The sequence below is a fragment of the Mesoplodon bidens genome (assembly GCF_964165515.1).
Source record: "Mesoplodon bidens genome assembly, chromosome: 6".
NCBI classification, from domain to species: domain Eukaryota; kingdom Metazoa; phylum Chordata; class Mammalia; order Artiodactyla; family Ziphiidae; genus Mesoplodon; species Mesoplodon bidens.
In genome coordinates, this window is record NC_138162.1 from 5,076,286 (window position 1) to 5,099,235 (window position 22,950).

General features: G+C 42.4%; 1 protein-coding gene across 3 annotated transcripts in view; it reads right to left on the bottom strand.

Annotated features, from left to right (window-relative positions):
- The window catches only part of PRRT1B (proline rich transmembrane protein 1B), a 35,589-nt gene that overhangs the window by 5,308 nt on the left and 7,331 nt on the right, over positions 1–22,950 (bottom strand). For all 3 annotated transcript variants that reach the window (XM_081238083.1, XM_081238081.1, XM_081238082.1), the window contains one exon: positions 357–811. In XM_081238083.1, the coding sequence (XP_081094209.1) occupies positions 357–811 (455 nt within the window). The remainder of the gene's footprint in view (positions 1–356; positions 812–22,950) is intronic.

Here is a 22,950-nt window from a genome sequence, read left to right on the forward strand (position 1 = left end):
AGCCAGAAGACACTGGCCTTGGCCCCCTGCATCCCTGCACGCCTGTGCTGTGCCCTCCTTCTCTCCTCTGCCTCGACTCTCCTATTCATCCCGTAGAACCCAGCTCAAAGGCCCCCACTGCTGGGACGCCTCCCGCTCCCGCCCAATCCCCAAGCTGAGCGAGCCCTTTTCTACTGCGCCCCTGGGCACAGAAGCGTCCCCTGCCGGGTACTTGTGGTGACCTCTCACCTCCTGCGCGCCAAACTCTCCAGCCCAGGGAGGGAGAGGCGAGGGGAGAGGGGGGAGGGGCGGGGGAGGGGCGGGGGAGGGGAGGGGGGAGTGAACGGGGAGGGGGCGGCGCCCGCGACCTGACTCACCACCGGGAAGGGCGCGAAGAGCGGCTGCGCAGTGGGCGCGGGGAAGAGCGGCGCGGGCGGGGGGTACAGGGCGGAGGCGGAGGGCGCGGGCGGGAAGAGCACGGGCTGCGGGAAGGGCGGCGGGTAGAGCAGGTGCGCGGCCTTGGGGTCGGGCGGCGCGTAGGGCGGGGGCTCGCCCACGAAGCCGATGTTGGGGACCCCGCCGGCCGCCGCCTTGGGCGCCTGCCGGGCTTCGCCCGCGGCCTGGGCCTGGGCGGGGGACGTCGCGGAGGCCTCGGCCGGGGGGTCGCCGGGGGTGCCCTCCGGCGCCGGGGCGCTGCCTCCGTCCGTGGCCGCTTCCTCGCTGGGCCCTCCGTCCTCCTCCAGGAGCTGCGGGCGGCGAGGGAGCTGCGGGAGCTCGGGGCGCTCAGCGCTCCCGGCGTCCTCGGGGCTGCCGCCCCCTTTCGCGTCCGCTCCTGGGAAGAAATGGCAGGGGTGGTGAGCCCCCAAGAGGCTGCCGGGCCAGGTGGGAGTCCTCCCCCCAAACCCCAGAACACAGCGCCTCCAAGGAGAAAGTCACAATGACCGTGCCGATCCTGACCCCTGGTGAACCCCGCACTCAGGCTTCTCCAAGCTGGGCCTTGAATCTTTACCCGAAGTGCAACAATAGGACAAGAAAACCAAGGCTCAGAGAGGTGAGGTGCCTTCCTGGTGATCACACAGCCAGTACATATGGCCGGCTTGGATGGAAGGCAGGCCTTGCCCACACCTGCCAGCCCCTGGTCCAGATTGCCCCTGCTGGGAGGTGGCCCTGTCCCCACGGTCCTACTGCCGCAGCTGATTGAACCAGGGAAGAAGCTTCAGCCCAGGGCAGCCCCCTCATAGGCTGTGCTGAGACACCATCCAATGGGGGCTGGTCTGAGGAGGTTAGCTGAGCCAATCAGGTTCTCGGCTCTGGAGTTGTTGGACCCCGGCCAAGCGAATGACTTCAAAGAGCCAGGAGGTCGCTAAGGGCCAAGTGCCTGTTGAGGCAGAGAAGGAACAGAAACAGGAATGGGGTGGGGGAGGGGCAGGGAGAGGCCAGGAGCAGTGGGCGGAGAGCAGCCCACCCAGCAGCTTGAAGGGTGCTCAGAGGCCCTCAGCTGCCCAGCTGCGTTCCCTCCCTGGTCCTGGCCTCCAGCATCCATACCATAAACTCTGGAGGCACCCCAGCTGGTCCCAGCAATCCTGAAGGTCCCCCTGCACCTCCTAAGAGCAGTTCTGACCAGCTGAGCACCTCTAGGCCTCAGGTAGGTCCTGGAGGAACAGCCTGGAAGGGTCCTGGGGCAGACTCCCTGGACCTGGGTGGGCATTCAAGGACCCACAGCAGGGACAGGCAGCCCAGGGCGTGGCTTTGGGGGTTCATTTCCTAAGTGTCTTGAAGGGTTATAGAAGGCAGAGAATTAAGTAAACCAGACATGACAGTGACAGTGACAGTGCTGGTGAGGGTGAAGGAGCCTTGCTGAAATCCCCCTCCCATCCGTCCCCCCACTTCCACCTCCCATACAGCTGGTGGGTGAAGTCAGAGGCTAGGGATCCTTAGGGGAGGGATCCCCAATGGCAGGGAGTACTGAGCCCCTGAGAGCTCCCCACCCACTTCCTCCAGCAGCCAGGGTCTCACTCAGAGCATCTCCTACACACCCATCTGGTGTTCATGCCTCCACACCTCTACCATGCTGTTCCCTCTATTTCTCTACCCCTTGAATCTGGACTTGGCCATGTGACTTGCTTCGGCCAATGGATCATTAATAAACATCTTGCACACAGAGGCTTTAAAAACCTACATCTCTCCACATTACCAGGGGCTGGTGAGGGATGAGGAATTCGTGTTTAATGGGGACAGAGTTTCAGTTTGCGATGATGAAAACATTCTGGAGGTGGAGGGTGGTGATGGTTGCACAACAGCATGAATGTACTTAATGCCCCTGAACTGTACACTTATAAATGGTTAAAATGGTAAATCTTACATATATTTTACCAGTTTTTTAAAGCCTCTCTCTCCTGCTGATCACTACTAAAAACGCTAGACAAAATACAGAAGAAACTACCCAAAGACCCTGAAAAGTCAACAAAAGCAAGCAGATCGTGGAGTGCAGTCAGAATGCAGAAGTGACCATAAAGGGGGTGAATTTCCCTTTTTTTTCCTCTCATTTCCCTTGAAGCTCAAAGCTCCAGTCACAGAGCCACGTGATAGAGCACCAGAATGAGCAGATAAAACTCCACTGGAAACTCTGTCATTCTAGCCAGAGGAAGCAGGAAAGGGCCGCTGCAGAGTGGAAATAGTGGGGAAATCCTAGAGAGGAAGTAGCTTCAGAGGGGGATCCCCTAGTTTTGTATGTGCACTGGGGTGACCAACGTATATCAGCTTGCCCAGGACTTCCCCGGGTTTACTACTGAAAATCTCGCATCTGGGCAAACCCCTTAGTCCCAGGCAAACTGGAATGGTTAGTCATCTTAGAATGGATCCACACAAGTCTTAGACTCACCCCCAAGCTGCATGTGTAGGGGACAGACCTAGACCAGCATAAGAAAGACTTTAAAAACTGGACCACTAAAAAAGCCAGAAAACGATTAACAAAATGGCAATAAGTGCATACCTATCAATTACTTTAAACGTAAATGGACTAAATTCTCCAAAAGACAGAGTGGCTGAATGGATAAAAAGACAAGATCCATCTATATGCCGTTTACAGGAGATTCACTTCATATGTAAGCACACACAGAGACTGAAAATGAAGGAACAGAAAAACATATTCAATGCAAAAGGAAACCAAAAAGCCTGGGGTAGCTCTACTTATATAACAAAAAGACACTATAAAACAAAGACTGTAATAAGAGACAAAGAAGAGCATTACAAAAGGATAAAGGGGTCAAATCCAACAAGAAGATTGAAATCATATCAAACATCTTTGCCAACCACAATTGTATGAAACAAGAAATCAATTACAAAAAGAAAACTGGAAAATTCACAAATACAGAGATTAAACAACATGCTACTGAACAACCAATGCGTTAAAGAAGAAATCAAAAGGGAAATTAAAAAAATACCTTCAGGGACTTCCCTGGTGGTGTAGTGGTTAGGAGTCCATCTGCCAATGTAGGGGACATGGGTTCAATCCCTGGTCTGGGAGGATCCCACATGCCACGGAGCAGCTGGGCCCATGCGCCACAACTACTGAGCCCACACGCCACAACTGCTGAAGCCTGTGTGCTTAGAGCCCATGCTCTGCAACAAGAGAAGCCACAAGAGAGAGCCCGGGCACAGCAATGAAGAGTAGCCCCCACTCGCCACAACTAGAGAAGGCCTGCGCACAGCAACGAAGACCCAGTGCAGCCAATAAATAAATAAATAAATAAATAAATAAATAAATACCTTCAGACAAATGAAAATGGGTAGAACATACCAAAACTTATGCAATGCATCAAAAGCAGTTCTAGGAGGAAAGTTCATAACAATAAGTGCCTATACAACATCAGAAATCTCAAAAAAAACACTCTATACCTCAAGGAACTAGAAAAAATGAAGCCCAAAGCTAGCAGAAGTTAGGAAATAACAAAGATCAGAGTGGAGATAAATAAAATAGAGATTAAAAAGACAATAGAAAATATTAAAGAAACTAAGAACTGGTTCTTTGAAAAGATAAAATGGACAAATCTTTAGCTAGACTAAGAAAAAAGAGAAGATTCAAACAACATAAAAAATGAAAGAGGACACGATACCACCAATACCACAGAAATACAAAGGTTCATAAGGGACTACTATGAAAAATTACATGCCATCAAATTTGCCAACCTAGAAGACATAATTTCCTAGACACATACAATCTGCCGAGACTGAATCAGTAATCAAAAACCTCCCAGCAAACAGAAATCCAGGACCAGATGGCTACCAAACATTCAAAGAATTAATACCAATCCTCAAACTCTACCAAAAATGTAGAAGAGGCAGAAACTTCCAAAGACATTTTATGAAGCCAGCATTACCTTGATATCAAAACCAGAAAAGGATGCCACAAGAAAAGAAAATTACAGACCAATATCCCTGATAAACATAGACGTAAAAATCCTCAACAGGGCTTCCCCGGTGGCGCAGTGGTTGAGAGTCCACCTGCCGATGCAGGGGACACGGGTTCGTGACACAGTCTGGGAAGATCCCACATGCCATGGAGCGGCTGGGCCCATGAGCCATGGCCGCTGAGCCTGCGCGTCAGGAGCCTGTTTTCCACAGTGGGAGAGGCCACAACAGTGAGAGGCCTGCGTACTACAAAAAAAAAAAAAAAAAAAAAATCCTCAACAAAAAATATTAGCAAACAAAACTCAACAATACATTAAAAGAGTCATACATCATTATCAAATAGAATTTATTACAGAGATGCAAGGATGGTTCAACATCTGCAAAAAAATCAATGTGGTATACCACATAAACAAAATGAAAAACAAACATCATATGATCATCTCAATAGATGTTGATAAAGCATTTGACAATTCAATATCTATATATGATAAAAACACTCAACAAAGTGGGTATAGAGGAAATGTACCTCAACATAATAATAAAGGTCACGTACGATAAGCTCACAGCCAATATCATATCAATGGTAAAAAAAAAACTGAAAAGCTTTTGCTTTAAGATCAGGAACAAGACAAGGGTACTCACTCTCACCACTTTTATTCAACAGAGTATTGGAAGTCCTAGCCACAGCAATCAGACAAGAAAAATAAATAGAAGGAATCCAAATTGGAAAAGAAGAAGTAAAACTGTCACTATTTTAGATGACATGATATTATATATAGAAAACCCTAAAAACTCCACCAAAAAACCTTTAGAATAAATGAATTCAGTAAAGTTGCAGAATGTGAATTCAATATACAAAACTCTGTTGCATTTCTATACACTAATAGCAATCTACAAGAGAAATTAAGAAAATAATCCCATTATCAAATAGAATAAAATACCAATATAAAATAGAATACTTAGGAATAAATTTAATCAAGCAGATGAAAGATCTGTGCACTGAAAACAATACGCCCTCAGTGAAAGAAATTGAGGAAGACAAATAAAAGATAGTCTGTGCTCATGGATTGGAAGAATTAATGTTGTTAATATATCCATACTACCCAAAGCAATCTATAGGTTCAATGCAACTCCTATCAAAATTCCAATGGCATTTCTCACAGAAATAGGAGAAACAATCCTAAAATTTGTATGGAACCACAAAAGACCTCAAATAGCCAAAGTAATCTTGAGAAAGAAGAACAAAGCTGGAGGCATCATGCTCCCCAATTTCAAACTATATTACAGAGCTACACTAATCAAAACAGTGTGGTATTGGCATAAAAACAGATACACAGATGAATGTCAAAGAAGAAAAGGCTCAGAAGTACACCAACACATATATCATGAATTAATTTATGACAAAGGAGCCAAGAATACACAATGGGGAAAGGACAGTCTTTTCAATAAATGGTGTTGGGAAAATTGGACAGCCACATGCAAAAGAATGAAACTGGACCACTATCTTACACCATATCCCCAAATTAACTCAAAATGGTTTAAAGACTTGAGTGTAAAACCTGAAACCATAAAACTCCCAAAAGAAAACATAGGCAGTAAGCTTCTTGACATCAGTCTTGATAATGATTTTTTTAGATTTGAAGCCAAAAGCAAAGGCAACAAAAGCAAAAACACACAAGTTGGGATTACATCAAACTAAAAAGTTTCTGCACAGCAAAGTAAACCATCAACAATATGAATTGGCAACCTACTGAATGGGAGAAAATATTTGCAAATCATATATTTGATAATGGGTTGATAGCCAAAGTATATTAAACAACTCATAAAACTCAATAGCAAAAAATAAACCCACAATTCAAAAATTGGGCAGAGGGGTCTTCCCTGGTGGTCCAGCGGTTAAGACTCCACGCTCCCAATGCAGGGGGCCCAGGCTCAATCCGTGGTCAAGGAACTAGATCCCACGAGCAGGCTGCAACTAAGATCCCGTGTGCCACAACTAAGACCTGGCGCAGCCAAATAAATTAATTAATTAAAAAAAAAACTGGACAGAGGATCTGAGCAGACATTTTTCCAAAGACATAAGGGGGGCCAACAGGTACCTGGAGAGATGCTCAATCAGGGAAATGCAAATCAACAGCACAATGAGATATCACCACACACCTGTTGGAATGGCTATCACCAAAAAGAAATAACAAGCGTTGGTGAGCAGGTGGAAAAAATGGAACCCTTGTGCACTGTTGGTGGGAACATAAACTGGCGCCACCACTATGGAAAACAGTATGGAGATTCCATACTGTATAGAACTACTGTATGACCCAGCAATTCCACTTCTGGGTATTTATCTGAAGGAAACGAAAACACTAACTCAAAAAGCTATATGCACTCACACGTTCGTTGCAGCTTTATTTTCAATAGCTAAGATGTGGAAACAACCTAAGTGTCCACCGATGGATGAACAGATAAAGAAAATGGTATATATCTAGATACACACACAATAGAATATTATTCAGCAGAATGAAACCTTGATATTTGCAACAACAGGGATGGACCTTGAGAGCATTACGCTAAGTGAAATAGGTCAGACAGAGAAAGACAAATATTGCATGATCTCACCTACATGTGAAATCTGAAAATAAATAAATAAAATAAAAACCCTGAGCTCATGGATATAGAGAAGAGGTTGGTGGTTGCCTGAAATGGGGAGGGAGGTGGGCAAAATGAGTGAAGGGCGTCAAAAGGTACAAACGCAGTTATAAACTAAATAAGTCCTGGGGATGTAGTGTAGAGCATGGTGACTACAGTTAATAATACTGTATTGTCGGGACTTCGCTGGTGACGCGGTGGACAAGAATTCGCCTGGCAATGCAGGGGACACAGATTCGATCCCTGGTCCGGGAAGATCCCACATGCCTCGGAGCAACTAAGCCCGTGCGCCGCAACTACTGAACCTATACTCTAGAGCCCATGAGCCACAACTACTGAGCCTGTGTGCCACAACTACTGAAGCCCACATGCCTAGAGCCCGTGCTCCACAACAAAGAGAGGCCACAGCAATGTCTCAGCCCACACACTGCAACAAAGAGTAGCCCCCACTCGCCGCAACTAGAGAAAGCCTGCACGGAGCAACAAAGACCCAACGCAGCCAAAAAACAAAACAAAAAACCTTAAAAAAAATACTGTATTGCATATTTGAAAGTAGCTAGAAGAGTGGTTCTTGAAAGTTCTCATCACAAGAAAACAATTTTTCTAACTATTATGGTGATACATGTTAACTGGACTTATTGTGGTGATCATTACACAATATATACAAATATCAAATCATTACATTGTACACTTGATATTAATGTAATGTTATGGCAATTGTACCTCAATAAAAAAACAGAAAACTGGGCCAAGATTGGAAATGCTACTCATAGAATGTGAAACAGCTAGTGATCTGAAACTACCAAGGTTGATTGCCTATTAAAACAAAACATATCAAGACTTTCCAGGGAATTATAACAGGACTGAGAATCTGCACAACATAATATTCGCAATGTACAGGACACAATCCCAAAATCATTCACCAGACAAGGAGCTAGGAAAATGTGACCAGTCCTCAACGGAAAAGACAATCAACATATGTCCACCTGCAGATGACCTAGACGTTGGAATTCTCGGAAAAAGCACCTGTTATAACTAGGCTCCAGGAGGAAAAATAAACACACTTGAGAAAAGCTCTCAATAAAGAATTAGAAAGTTTGATGAGGAAAAAAAAGGAACCAACTGCAAATTTTCAACTAAAACACATAGTATCCGAATTGTTTTTTAATTCACTGATTGGTCTCAATATGAAAATGGAGGTGACGGGGAAAAAAGTCAGTGACCTTGAAGAAGCACCAATCCAACAAACAGATTGACGGGAAAAAAAAAAAAAAGAATAGTGCCTCAGGGACCTGTGTGGTAACACAAGAAGGTCTTCATCCATGTGCCAGTCAAATCCCAGGACAGATTTTAGGAAAAATATATTTGAAGTAATAATGGCCGCTAACTTCCTAAATGTGGTGAAACACAAATTCATAAAACTCAGAAAACCCAGAACAGGCACTCTGTGGGAGCAAACCACAGATACATCATCATAAAACTTCTCAAAACCAAGGATAACAACAAAGCCTTGAAAACAGGCAGAGAAAAATGACACATTATATACAGGGGAACAACAATTTGAATTTCCACAGATAGTCAAGAGACGACCGAGGTCAGAAGACAGTGGATCAGCCCAGAAATCGATATCTAAGGAAAGGTCCTTCAGGGACTTCCCTGGTAGTCCAGGGGTTAAGACTCGGTGCTTCCAGAGCAGGGGCGGGTGGGTTGGACCCCTGGTTGGGGAATTAAGGTACCACATGCCACAAGGCCAAAAAAAATAAAATAAAATAAAACATAAAGGAGACGTCCTTCAGGAATAAAGGCATGTATTCATTTTCTATTGCTGTATAACAAATTACCATAAATATAGTGGCTTACAACACCCATCCACCTCACATCCATATAATGACTACAATCAAAAAATAAATAAAACCCAGAGGCTAGGACGTGGAGAAATCAGAGCCCTTGTGCACTGTTAGTGGGAATGTAAAACAGCGCAGCCATATGGCAATACCACAAAAAATTAAAAATAGAATTTCCAGGGAATTCTCTGGCAGTCCAGTGGTTAGGACTCGGCCCTTTCACTGCCATGGCCTGAGTTCAATCCCTGGTCGGGAGACTAAGATCCCACAAGCCTCATGGTGCGGCTAAATAAATAAATAAATGTTTTTAAATAAATAAATAAATAAATAAAAACAGAATTTCCACATTATCCAATAATTCCACTTCTGGGTATATACCCAGAAGAACTGAAAGCAGGACCTTTAAGAGATATTTATACACCCATGTTCACAGCAGAACCATTCACAAAAACTAAAAGGTGGAAGCAACCCAAGTGTCTACCAACAGATGAATGGATAAGCAAAGTGTGGTCTGTCCATACAACAGAATATTATTCAGCCTTTAAAAGGAAGGAAGTTATGACAACAAGGAGGAAACTTAAGGACATTACTCTAAGTGAAATAAGCCAGTGACAAAAAAGCAAATATTGTATGATTCCACTGTCTGAGGTCCTTAGAGTAGTCAAACTCAGAGACAGAAAGGGGAATGGTGGTTACCAGGAATTGGGATAGCAGGGGGAATGGAGACATTATTTAATGGGTAGAGAGTTTCAGCTTGGAAAGATGAAAGAGGTTATGGAGATGGATGGTGGTGATGGTCACACAACAATGTAAATGCATTTAGTACCACTGAACTGTACACTTAAAAATTGTTAAGATGATAAATTTGATGTTATGTGTATTTTACAACAATTTTCTTAACGGGGAAAAATTACCAAAATGCTCATGTACTAACTCACAGTTCTGTAGGTCAGAAGTCCAGGCTGACTCAACTCAGAGTCTTACCAGGCCAACATCAAGGTGTCAGTTGGAATGGGCTCTTACCTGGAGCTCTAAGGAAGAATCTACATGCAAGTTCATTCAGGTTGTTGGCAAATTCCAGTTCTGTGGGTCTGAGGTTCTCTGCTCCCAGAGGCTGCTCACCATCCTTCTCATGTGACTATTTCGATCTTTAAAGCCAGGGATACACATCAGATCCCTCTCATGCTTCAAAATTCCCTGTCTTCCCTTCTACTACCAGGTAGAGAGACATTTCTACTTTTAAAGGGGTCACCTGATTAGGTCAGGCCCACCAAGAATAACTCTATTTGAAGATCAACTGACTTGAGACTTTAATTCCATCTGTAAAGTCCCTTCACAGCAGTACCTATACTAGTGTTTGATTGAATAACTAGGGAAGGGAAACCTGGGCGTCATCGTTAGAGCTCTGCCTACCACAGGAAAAATAAAATCATTCTCAGATGAAAGAAAACTAAGAGAATTCCTTGCCAGAGAACTTCTGTTAACAGAAAGGCTAAAAGAAGTTCTTTGGGCTGAAAAGAAATAATACCAGAGGTAAACTTGAAACTTCAGAAATAAAGGAAGAACCACAGATGTATAATTATTGGGGTAAATATAAAAGATAATTTTTTCCTCTTAAATCCTCTAATATATGGCGGTTGAAGGCCAAAATTATAACACTTCATGATGCATTTGCAATGTGTACAGATGTATTACACATGAAAACTATAACACTTATTAAGCTTATAAATGGATGGGCATGAGGGTAAAGAGACCTCTAAGGTTACAAGGTTCTACATTTTACTGGAAGTGATACAATACTAACTCTAAGTAGACTATGAAAAGTTAGGTATGTATTTTAACCCCTAGAACAACCACTAAGAAAATAACATGAAGCTATGTAGCCAAAACAGCAAGAGACAAAATGGAATACTAAAAAATATTTAAGTCATACCCAAAAAAGGTAGGGAGTGGGGCACAGCACGGGAGTGGAAGAGGTGGAAACCAGAGGAACAAAACAGAGGCAAAGAGAAAACAGTAATAAAATTATATACTTAAATGCAACCATATCAAAAATTACTTTAAAAGTTGATGGTCTAAACTTTCCAGTTAAAATGCAGAGATTGACATAATGAATAAAAACCAAGACTTACAAGCAACCTACAATAGATAAACTTTAAATATAAAGACGCAGAGAGCTGAAGGTAAATGGGTGGGAAAAGATATGCCAAATAAACAGTAAGCAAAAAAGGCTGGAGTGGCTCTTTTAATATCAGATGAAATAGGCAAAGCCCGGGCGCCTAGAGCCCGTGCTCCGCAGCAAGAGAAGGCACCGCAATAAGAAGCTCACGCACCGCAAAGAGGAGTAGCCCCCGCTCGCCGCAACTAGGGAAAGCCCACGCGCAGCAACAGAGATCCAACGCAGCCAAAAAAGAAAAAAAAACAAAGCCAGTGTTAAAGAAGATGTGTGGTGTGTATATATATGTGTGTGTGTGTGTGTGTGTGTGTGTTTGTATATATGTATGTATGTGTAATACACACACACACACAAAAGGAATACTACTCAGTCAAAAAAAGAGGCAGAATGAAATAATGCCATTTGCTGCAACAGGAATGGACCTAGAGATGATCATACTAAGTGAAGTAAGTCAGTCAGAGAAAGACAAACATCAGATGATATTTCTTATATGCAGAATCTAAAATATTATACAAAGGAACTTATTTACAAAACAGAAACAGACACATACATAGAAAACAAACTTATGGTTACCAAAGGGGAAAGGGGGAGGGAGGGATAAATAAGGAGTCTGGGATTAGCAGATACAAACTATAATACTATATATAAAAGAGATAAACAACAAGATCCTACTGTACAGCAAAGGGAACTATATTCAATATCTTATAATAACCTATCATTGAAAAGAATCTGAAAAAGGGTGTATATATATATATATATATATACATACACACACACATCACTTTGCTGTACACTTGAAACTAACACAACATTGTAATTTAACTATACTTCAATTTTTTTTAATGGCTTAAAAAATTTAAAAACAGAATTCCCTGGCAGTCCAATGGTTAGGACTCCTTGCTTTCACTGCCAAAGGCGCGGGTTGGATCCCTCGTTGGGGAACTAAGATCCCACAAGCCGCACAGCCAAAAAAATTTTTTTAAAGTACAAATTTCCAGTTATAAGATATACTTATAAAAATATTTCCAGTTATAAGATGGGTACTAGGGATGTAATGTACAACATGAAAAATTAACACTGCTGAATGTTATGTATGAAAGTTGTTAAGAGAGTGGATCCTGAGAGTTCTCATCACAAGGAAAAAAATATCTGGGGAGTTCCCTGCCAAGGACACGGATTTGATCCCTGGTTGGGAAACTAAGATCTCGCAAGCTGCACAGCATGGCGAAAGAAAATAAAGGGTTAGAAAAATAAACAAAAAACTCTTTAAAGGATGAAAGAGCACTTTAGGTAGGAAGGATTTGGGGCTGACCACGTAATTCTCGATTCCAAGCAGGTGAAAAAATACGTTATATATGATGGCGTGAGGAATGGAGGGATTAGTGGGGAAGACTTTTATTCCTTAAAATTCTTCTTAAAATGGACATGTGAGAATAGACTAAATGTTTTCAGTGATTGTAACTGTTTGAAGATTTCCAGAAGGTATAATTCTAACCTTTGAAATATGACGTAGATTATCGAAGTTCAGTAAGAATTAGCATAAAATATTAGCATTATCGTAATATAAGAGGATGAAACACAAGACAGAGTATAATAAATTCATGAAATCCTTTTGAAATAACTGTAAAGAAGTTGAGGAAAGTTTTCTGTCTAAACAGAAAGTTTTCTAGCTGTTGTAAAGCACTAAATTCACTTTAAAAATATTAACCATGGGGCTTCCCTGGTGGCGCAGTGGTTAAGAATCTGCCTGCCAATGCAGGGGACATGGGTTTGAGGCCTGGTCTGGGAAGATCCCACATGCCGCGGAGCAACTAAGCCTGTGAGCCACAACTACTGAGCCTGCGCGTCTGGAGCCTGTGCTCCGCAACGGGAGAGGCCGCGACAGTGAGAGGCCCGCGCACCGCGATAAAGAGTGGCCCCTGGGGCTTCCCTGGTGGCGCAGTGGTTGCGAGTCCGCCTACTGATGCAGGGGACACGGGTTCGTGCCCCGGTCCGGGAAGATCCCACGTGCCGCGGAGCGGCTGGGCCCGTGAGCCATGGCCGCTGGGCCTGCGCGTCCGGAGCCTGTGCTCCGCAGCGGGAGAGGCCACAACAGTGAGAGGCCCGCGTACCAAAAAAGAAAAAAAAAAAAAAAAGAGTGGCCCCTGCTCGCCGCAACTGGAGAAAGCCCTTGCACAGAAACGAAGACCCAACACAGCCAAAAATAAATATTAATTAATTAATTAAAAAAAAATAAATGGTCCACATCAAAAAAATCTTTTAAAAAAATTAACCATGCATGCTTATTAAAATAAATGCTTGGCTTTTAAAAAAAATAAAATAAAATAAAAAGGACATTCTTTAAAACAACAAAACAAAATTGGAGGACTTTACCTGATTTCAAGGCTTACTCTAAATCTACAATAAACGAGACAGTTCATATTAATGAAATGATAGACACATACATCAATGTAGCACTAAAATTGTAGAGTATCAAAACAGACGTGCATATCTATTTGGTCAGTTGATTTTTGCCAAATGGGGAAAGGAAAGTCTTAATAATAATTGGTGTAAGAGCAACTGGCTATCTTTGTGGGAAAAAAGTGAACATTGACTCTTTCCTCACAACATACACAGAAATTAACTAAAATACATCATAAACCCAAATGTAACACCTAAAACTATAAAACTTCTGGAAAAAATATAGGAGAATATCTTTGTGACCTTAGACTAGATAAATAAATACTATGTATGACACCAAAAGCATGATCCATAAGAGAAAAAAATGCATATATTGGACTTCAAAATAAAAAACTTTATTCAAAAGACATCACTAAGAAATACAAAGTCGCATCACAGAGTGCGAGAAAATATAACACATATATCAGACAAAGGAGTTGTATCAACACTGTATAAAGAACTCTTAAACTCAATAATAAGTCAACTATCCCAATAAGTGGACGAAATATTTGTCTACTTCACCAAAGTAGACACTCAAATGGCCAATAAGCACATAAAAAGATGCTCCATGTCTTTACTCATCAGAAATGCCATCAAAATGAGAAATGCCAATTAAAATGAGATATCACTACACATCCATTAGAACGGCTAAAGTTAGAAACAAAACCAACCAACGTAACCTTAGCAAGCTTTGGTAACTATGTAAAAAAATGGAAGCAGGAAACAAACACAGCAAGTAGGGAAATAAAACAGTAACAAACTGGGAAACAGTTTGACAATTTCTTAAGGAGTTAAACATACATATACCATAAGATTCAGCTACTCCACTCCTAGGTGTTTACTCAAGGGAAATAAATATATATAACCACACAAATTTGTATAGAAACTCTGTTTGCAGGAGACCCAAACTGGAAACAACCCAAAAAGTCCACAACCAGATGAATGGATAAAGCAACTGTGCTGTATCCACACACTGGAATACGTCTGCAGAGGCAGCTCTATGATCCCTGCCTCCTGACATGTAATTCTCTCCCCTTGAGTGTCCCGGACTGCATGACTTTTTTACTGCGTGACTTTTCTTTTTTTGGCCATGTTGCTCAGCTTGTGGGATCTCAGCTCCCCGACCAGGGACCAAACCCACACCCTTGGCAGTGAGAGCGCAGAGTCCTCACACTGGACCCCCAGGGAATTCCCTGCATGACTTCTAATGGAGAGACTATGGCAGCAGGTATGGGGTCACTTCTGAGATTAGGTGCTTTTTTTAAAAAAATATTTTATTTATTTATTCGTTTATTTATTTATTTTGGCTTTGCCGGGTCTCAGTTGCCACGTGCAGGATCTACTTTCCCGATCAGGGATCGAACCCAGGCCCCTTGCGTTGGGAGTGTGGAGGCTTACCCACTGCATCACCAGGGAAGTCCCAAGATTGGGTTTTTAAAAGATCATGGCTTCTTGTCAGTTGCTCTCTCTTTGTCTCTGGCAACTCCAGGAGGAAGTGAACCATGGTGGGAGGGGCCCACGTGACGCAACAGGACACTGAGGCCACAGCCAACAACCCAGGAAGCACGGAAACCTGCCAACAGCCAGGTGAGTGCGTTTGCAGGCAGCCCTTCAGCCTCTGCTGAGTCTCGAGGTGACTGCATCCCGGCTGATGGCTTGGCTACAACTTCAGGAGAAACTCAAGCCACAGGCACCCAGCCCAGCCGCACAGGCTGTGCAGTAATAAATGGGGGCTGTTTAAAACCTAAGTGTTGAGGGTACAGATCTTCCTCAACTCACGATGGGGTTACCTCCTGAGAAACCCATCAAAAGTTGAAACTATCGGGCTTTCAAAAAAAAAAAAAAGAAAAGAAAAAGAAAAGGGCTTCCCTGGTGGCGCAGTGGTTGAGAGTCTGCCTGCCGATGCAGGGGACATGGGTTCGCGCCCCGGTCTGGGAAGATGCCACATGCCGGGGTGCGGCTGGGCCCGTGAGCCATGGCCGCTGAGCCTGCGCGTCCGGAGCCTGTGCTCCGCAACGGGAGAGGCCACAGCAGTGAGAGGCCCACGTACCACAAAAAAAAAAAAAAAAAAAAAAAGTTGAAAATATCGGGCTTTCCTCGTGGCACAGTGGTTAAGAATCTGCGTGCCAATGCAGGGGACACCGGTTCGAGCCCTGGTCCGGGAAGATCCCTCATGCCGCGGAGTGGCTGGGCCCGTGAGCCATGGCCGCTGATCCTGCACGTCCAGAGCCTGTGCTCCACAACGGGAGAGGCCACAACAGTGAGAGGCCCTAGTACCGCAAAAAAAAAAAAAAAAAAAAAAAAAAAATTGGGCAGAGGGGTCTTCCCTGGTGGTCCAGCGGTTAAGACTCCACGCTCCCAATGCAGGGGGCCCAGGTTCGACCCGTGGTCAGGGAACTAGATCCCACAAGCATGCTGCAACTAAGAGCCTGCATGCTGCAACTAAGATCCCGTGTGCCACAACTAAGACCTGGCGCAGCCAAATAAATTAATTAATTAAAAAAAAAACTGGACAGAGGATCTGAGCAGACATTTTTCCAAAGACATAAGGGGGGCCAACAGGTACCTGGAGAGATGCTCAATCAGGGAAATGCAAATCAACAGCACAATGAGATATCACCACACACCTGTTGGAATGGCTATCACCAAAAAGAAATAACAAGCGTTGGTGAGCAGGTGGAAAAAATGGAACCCTTGTGCACTGTTGGTGGGAACATAAACTGGCGCCACCACTATGGAAAACAGTATGGAGATTCCATACTGTATAGAACTACTGTATGACCCAGCAATTCCACTTCTGGGTATTTATCTGAAGGAAACGAAAACACTAACTCAAAAAGCTATATGCACTCACACGTTCGTTGCAGCTTTATTTTCAATAGCTAAGATGTGGAAACAACCTAAGTGTCCACCGATGGATGAACAGATAAAGAAAATGGTCTATATCTAGATACACACACAATAGAATATTATTCAGCAGAATGAAACCTTGATATTTGCAACAACAGGGATGGACCTTGAGAGCATTACGCTAAGTGAAATAGGTCAGACAGAGAAAGACAAATATTGCATGATCTCACCTACATGTGAAATCTGAAAATAAATAAATAAAATAAAAACCCTGAGCTCATGGATATAGAGAAGAGGTTGGTGGTTGCCTGAAATGGGGAGGGAGGTGGGCAAAATGAGTGAAGGGCGTCAAAAGGTACAAACGCAGTTATAAACTAAATAAGTCCTGGGGATGTAGTGTAGAGCATGGTGACTACAGTTAATAATACTGTATTGTCGGGACTTCGCTGGTGACGCGGTGGACAAGAATTCGCCTGGCAATGCAGGGGACACAGATTCGATCCCTGGTCCGGGAAGATCCCACATGCCTCGGAGCAACTAAGCCCGTGCGCCGCAACTACTGAACCTATACTCTAGAGCCCATGAGCCACAACTACTGAGCCTGTGTGCCACAACTACTGAAGCCCATGTGCCTAGAGCCCGTGCTCCACAACAAAGAGAGGCCACAGCAATGCCTCAGCCCACACACTGCAACAAAGAGTAGCCCCCACTCGCCGCAACTAGAGAAAGCCTGCACGGAGCAACAAAGACCCAACGCAGCCAAAAAACAAAACAAAAAACCTTAAAAAAAAATACTGTATTGCATATTTGAAAGTAGCTAGAAGAGTGGTTCTTGAAAGTTCTCATCACAAGAAAACAATTTTTCTAACTATTATGGTGATACATGTTAACTGGACTTACTGTGGTGATCATTACACAATATATACAAATAGCAAATCATTACATTCTACACTTGATATTAATGTAATGTTATGGTAATTGTACCTCAATAAAAAAACAGAAAACTGGGCCAAGATTGGAAATGCTACTCATAGAATGTGAAACAGCTAGTGATCTGAAACTACCAAGGTTGATTGCCTATTAAAACAAAACATATCAAGACTTTCCAGGGAATTATAACAGGACTGAGAATCTGCACAACATAATATTCGCAATGTACAGGACACAATCCCAAAATCATTCACCATACAAAGAACTAGGAAAATGTGACCAGTCCTCAAAGGAAAAGACAATCAACACATGTCCACCTGCAGATGACCTAGACGTTGGAATTATCAGAAAAAGCGGCTGTTATAACTAGGCTCCATGAGGAAAGATAAACACACTTGAGAAAAGCTCTCAATAAAGAATTAGAAAGTTTGAAGGGAAAAAAAAGGAACCAACTGGGAATTTTCAACTAAAACACATAGTATCTGATTTTTTTTTTTTAATTCACTGATTGGTCTCAATAACAAAATGGAGGTGACGGGGAAAAAAGTCAGTGACCTTGAAGAAGCACCAATCCAACAAACAGATTGACGGGAAAAAAAAAAAAAAAAAAAAAGAATAGTGCCTCAGGGACCTGTGTGGTAACACATCTGTCTTCATCCATGTGCCAGTCAAGTCTCAGGACAGATTTTAGGAAAAATATATTTGAAGTAATAATGGCCGCTAACTTCCTAAATGTGGTGAAACACAAATTCATAAAACTCAGAAAACCCAGAACAGGCACTCTGTGGGAGCAAACCACACAGATACATCATCATAAAACTTCTCAAAACCAAGGATAACAACAAAGCCTTGAAAACAGGCAGAGAAAAATGACACATTATATACAGGGGAACAACAATTTGAATTTCCACAGATAGTCAAGAGACGACCGAGGTCAGAAGACAGTGGATCAGCCCAGAAATCGATATCTAAGGAAATGTCCTTCAGGGACTTCCCTGGTAGTCCAGGGGTTAAGACTCGGTGCTTCCAGAGCAGGGGCGGGTGGGTTGGACCCCTGGTTGGGGAATTAAGGTACCGCATGCCACGAGGCCGAAAAAAATAAAATAAAATAAAACATAAAGGAAATGTCCTTCAGGAATAAAGGCATGTATTCATTTTCTATTGCTGTATAACAAATTACCATAAATATAGCAGCTTACAACACCCATCCACCTCACATCCATTATAATGACTACAATCAAAAAACTAGAAAAACCCAGAGGCTAGGATGTGCAGAAATCAGAGCCCTTGTGCACTGTTAGTGGGAATGTAAAACGGTGCAGCCATATGGCAATACCACAAAAAATTAAAAATAGAATTTCCAGGGAATTCTCTGGCAGTCCAGTGGTTAGGACTCGGCCCTTTCACTGCCGTGGCCTGAGTTCAATCCCTGGTTGGGAAACTAAGATCCCACAAGCCTCATGGTGCGGCTAAATAAATAAATAAACGTTTTAAATAAATAAATAAATAAAAACAGAATTTCCACATTATCCAATAATTCCACTTCTGGGTATATACCCAGAAGAATGAAAGCAGGAGCTTTAAGGGATATTTATACACCCATGTTCACAGCAGCACCAGTCACAAAAACTAAAAGGTGGAAGCAACCCAAGTGTCTACCAACAGATGAATGCATAAGCAAAGTGTGGTCTGTCCATACAATGGAGTATTATTCAGCCTTTAAAAGGAAGGAAATTATGACAACAAGGAGGAAACTTAAGGACATTACTCTAAGTGAAATAAGCCAGTGACAAAAAAGCAAATATTGTATGATTCCGCTGTCTCAGGTCCTTAGAGTAGTCAAACTCAGAGACAGAAAGGGGAATGGTGGTTACCAGGAACTGGGATAGCGGGGGGAATGGAGACATTATTTAATGGGTAGAGAGTTTCAGCTTGGAAAGATGAAAGAAGTTATGGATGTGGATGGTGGTGATGGTTACACAACAATGTAAATGCATTTAGTACCACGGGACTGTACACTTAAAAATTGTTAAGATGATAAATTTGATGTTATGTGTATTTTACAACAATTTTCTTAACGGGGAAAAATTACCAAAATGCTCATGTACTAACTCACAGTTCTGTAAGTCAGAAGTCCAGGCTTACTCAACTCAGAGTCTTACCAGGCCAACATCAAGGTGTCAGTTGGAATGGGCTCTTACCTGGAGCTCTAAGGAAGAATCTATATGCAAGTTCATTCAGGTTGTTGGCAAATTCCAGTTCTGTGGGTCTGAGGTTCTCTGCTCCCAGAGGCTGCTCACCGTCCTTCCCATGTGACTATTTTGACCTTTAATACCAGGGATGCACATCAGATCCCTCTCATGCTTCAAAATTCCCTGTCTTCCCTTCTACTACCAGGTAGAGTGATATTTCTGCTTTTAAAGGGGTCACCTGATTAGGTCAGGCCCACCCAGGAAAACTCTGTATTTGAAGATCAACTGACTTGAGACTTTAATTCCATCTGTAAAATGCCTTCACAGCAGTACCTATACTAGTGTTTGATTGAATAACTAGGGAAGGGAAACCTGGGCGTCACTGTTAGAGCTCTGCCTACCACAGGAAAAATAAAGTCATTCCCAGATGAAAGAAAACTAAGAGAATTCCTTGCCAGAGAACTTCTGTTAACAGAAAGGCTAAAAGAAGTTCTTTGGGCTGAAAAGAAATAATACCAGAGGTAAACTTGAAACTTCAGAAATAAAGGAAGAACCACAGATGTATAATTATTGGGGTAAATATAAAAGATAATTTTTTCCTCTTAAATCCTCTAATATATGGCGGTTGAAGGCCAAAATTATAACACTTCATGATGCATTTGCAATGTGTACAGATGTATTACACATGAAAACTATAACACTTATTAAGCTTATAAATGGATGGGCATGAGGGTAAAGAGACCTCTAAGGTTACAAGGTTCTACATTTTACTGGAAGTGATACAATACTAACTCTAAGTAGACTATGAAAAGTTAGGTATGTATTTTAACCCCTAGAACAACCACTAAAAAAATAACATGAAGCTATGTAGCCAAAACAGCAAGAGACAAAATGGAATACTAAAAAATATTTAAGTCATACCCAAAAAAGGTAGGGAGTGGGGCACAGCACGGGAGTGGAAGAGGTGGAAACCAGAGGAACAAAACAGAGGCAAAGAGAAAACAGTAATAAAATTATATACTTAAATGCAACCATATCAATAATTACTTTAAAAGTTGATGGTTTAAACTTTCCAGTTAAAATGCAGAGATTGACATAATGAATAAAAACCAAGACTTACAAGCAACCTACAATAGATAAACTTTAAATATAAAGACGCAGAGAGCTGAAGGTAAATGGGTGGGAAAAGATATGCCAAATAAACAGTAAGCAAAAAAGGCTGGAGTGGCTCTTTTAATATCAGATAAAATAGGCAAAGCCTTGGCGCCTAGAGCCCATGCTCCGCAGCAAGAGAAAGCACTGCAATGAGAAGCCCACGCACTGAAACGAGGAGTAGCCCCCGCTCGCCCCAACTAGGGAAAGCCCACGCGCAGCAACAGAGATCCAACGCAGCCAAAAAAGAAAAAAAAAAAGCCAGTGTTAAAGAAGATGTAGTGTATATATATATATGTGTGTGTGTGTATATATGTGTATATATATGTATGTATGCGTAATACACACACACACACACACACACACAGAATGGAATACTACTCAGCCAAAAAAAAAAGAGAGACAGAATGAAATAATGCCATTTGCTGCAACATGTATGGACCTAGAGATGATCATACTAAGTGAAGTAAGTCAGACAGAGAAAGACAAACATCAGATGATATTTCTTATATGCAGAATCTAAAATATTATACAAAGGAACCTATTTACAAAACAGAAACAGACACATACGTAAAAAACAAACTTATGGTTACCAAAGGGGAAAGGGGGGAGGGAGGGATAAATAAGGAGTTTGGGATTAGCAGATGCAAACTATAATACTATATATAAAAGAGATAAACAACAAGATCCTACTGTACAGCACAGGGAACTATATTCAATATCTTGTAATAACCTATAATTGAAAAGAATCTGAAAAAGGGTATATATATATATCACTTTTCTGTACACTTGAAACTAACACATTGTAATTTAACTATACTTCAATTTTTTTTAAGGGCTTAAAAATTTTAAAAACAGGGAATTCCCTGACAGTCCAATGGTTAGGACTCCGTGCTTTCACTGCCAAGGGCACGGGTTGGATCCCTCGTTGGGGAACTAAGAGGTTTACTTTTTTTGTTTGTTTTTTTGCAGTACGCGGGCCTCTCACTGTTGTGGCCTCTCCCGCTGCAGAGTACAGGCTCTGGACACGCAGGCTCAGTGGCCATGGCTCACGGGCCCAGCCACTCCGCGGCATGTGGGATCTTCCCGGACCGGGGCAGGAACCCGTGTCCCCTGCATCGGCAGGCGGACTCTCAACTACCACGCCACCAGGGAAGCCCTCGTTGGGGAACTAAGATCCCACAAGCCGCACAGGCAAAAAAAATTTTTAAAGTACAAATTTCCAGTTATGAGATAAAATTATAATTATAAAAATATTTCCAGTTATAAGATGGGTACTAGGGATGTAATGTACAACGTGATACATTAACACTGCTGAATGTTATGTATGAAAGTTGTTAAGAGAGTGGATCCTGGGAGTTCTCATCACAAGGAAAAAATATCTGGGGAGTTCCCTGCCAAGGACACGGATTTGACCCCTGGTTGGGAAACTAAGATTCCACAAGCTTCACAGCGCGGCCAAAAAAAATTAAGGTTTAAAAAAATAAACAAAAAACTCTTTAAAGGATGAAAGAGCATTTTAGGTAGGAAGGATTTGGGGCTGACCACGTAATTCTCGATTCCAAGCAGGTGAAAAAATATGATATATATGATGGTGTCAGGAATGGAGGGATGAGTGGGGAAGACATTTTTTTCCTTAAAATTCTTCTTAAAATGGACATGTGAGAATAGACTAAATGTTCTCAGTGATTGTAACTATTTGAAGATTTCCAGAAGGTATAATTCTAACCTTTCAAATATGATGTAGATTATCGAAGTTCAGTAAGAATTAGCATAAAATATCAGCATTATCGTAATATAAGAGGATGAAACACAGGACAGAGTATAATAAATTCATGTAATCCTTTTGAAATAACTGTAAAGAAGGTGAGGAAAGTTTTCTGTCTAAACAGAAAGTTTTCTAGCTGTTGTAAAGCACTAAATTCACTTTAAAAATGCTAACCATGGGGCTTCCCAGGTGGCGCAGTGGTTAAGAATCTTCTTGCCAATGCAGGGGACACGGATTCGAGCCCTGGTCTGGGAAGATCCCACATGCCGCGAAGCAACTAAGCCCGTGAGCCACAACTACTGGGCTTGCGCATCTGGAGCCTGTGCTCCGCAACGGAAGAGGCCCACGCACCGCGATAAAGAGTGGCGCCCGCTCGCCGCAATTGGAGAAAGCCCTTGCACAGAAACGAAGACCCAACACAGCCAAAAATAAATATTAATTAATTCATTTTAAAAAATGGTCCACATCAAAAAAATCTTTAAAAAAAAATAACCATGCATGCTTATTAAAATAAATGCTTGGCTTTTAAAAATATAAAATAAATAAAAAGGACATTCTTTAAAACAA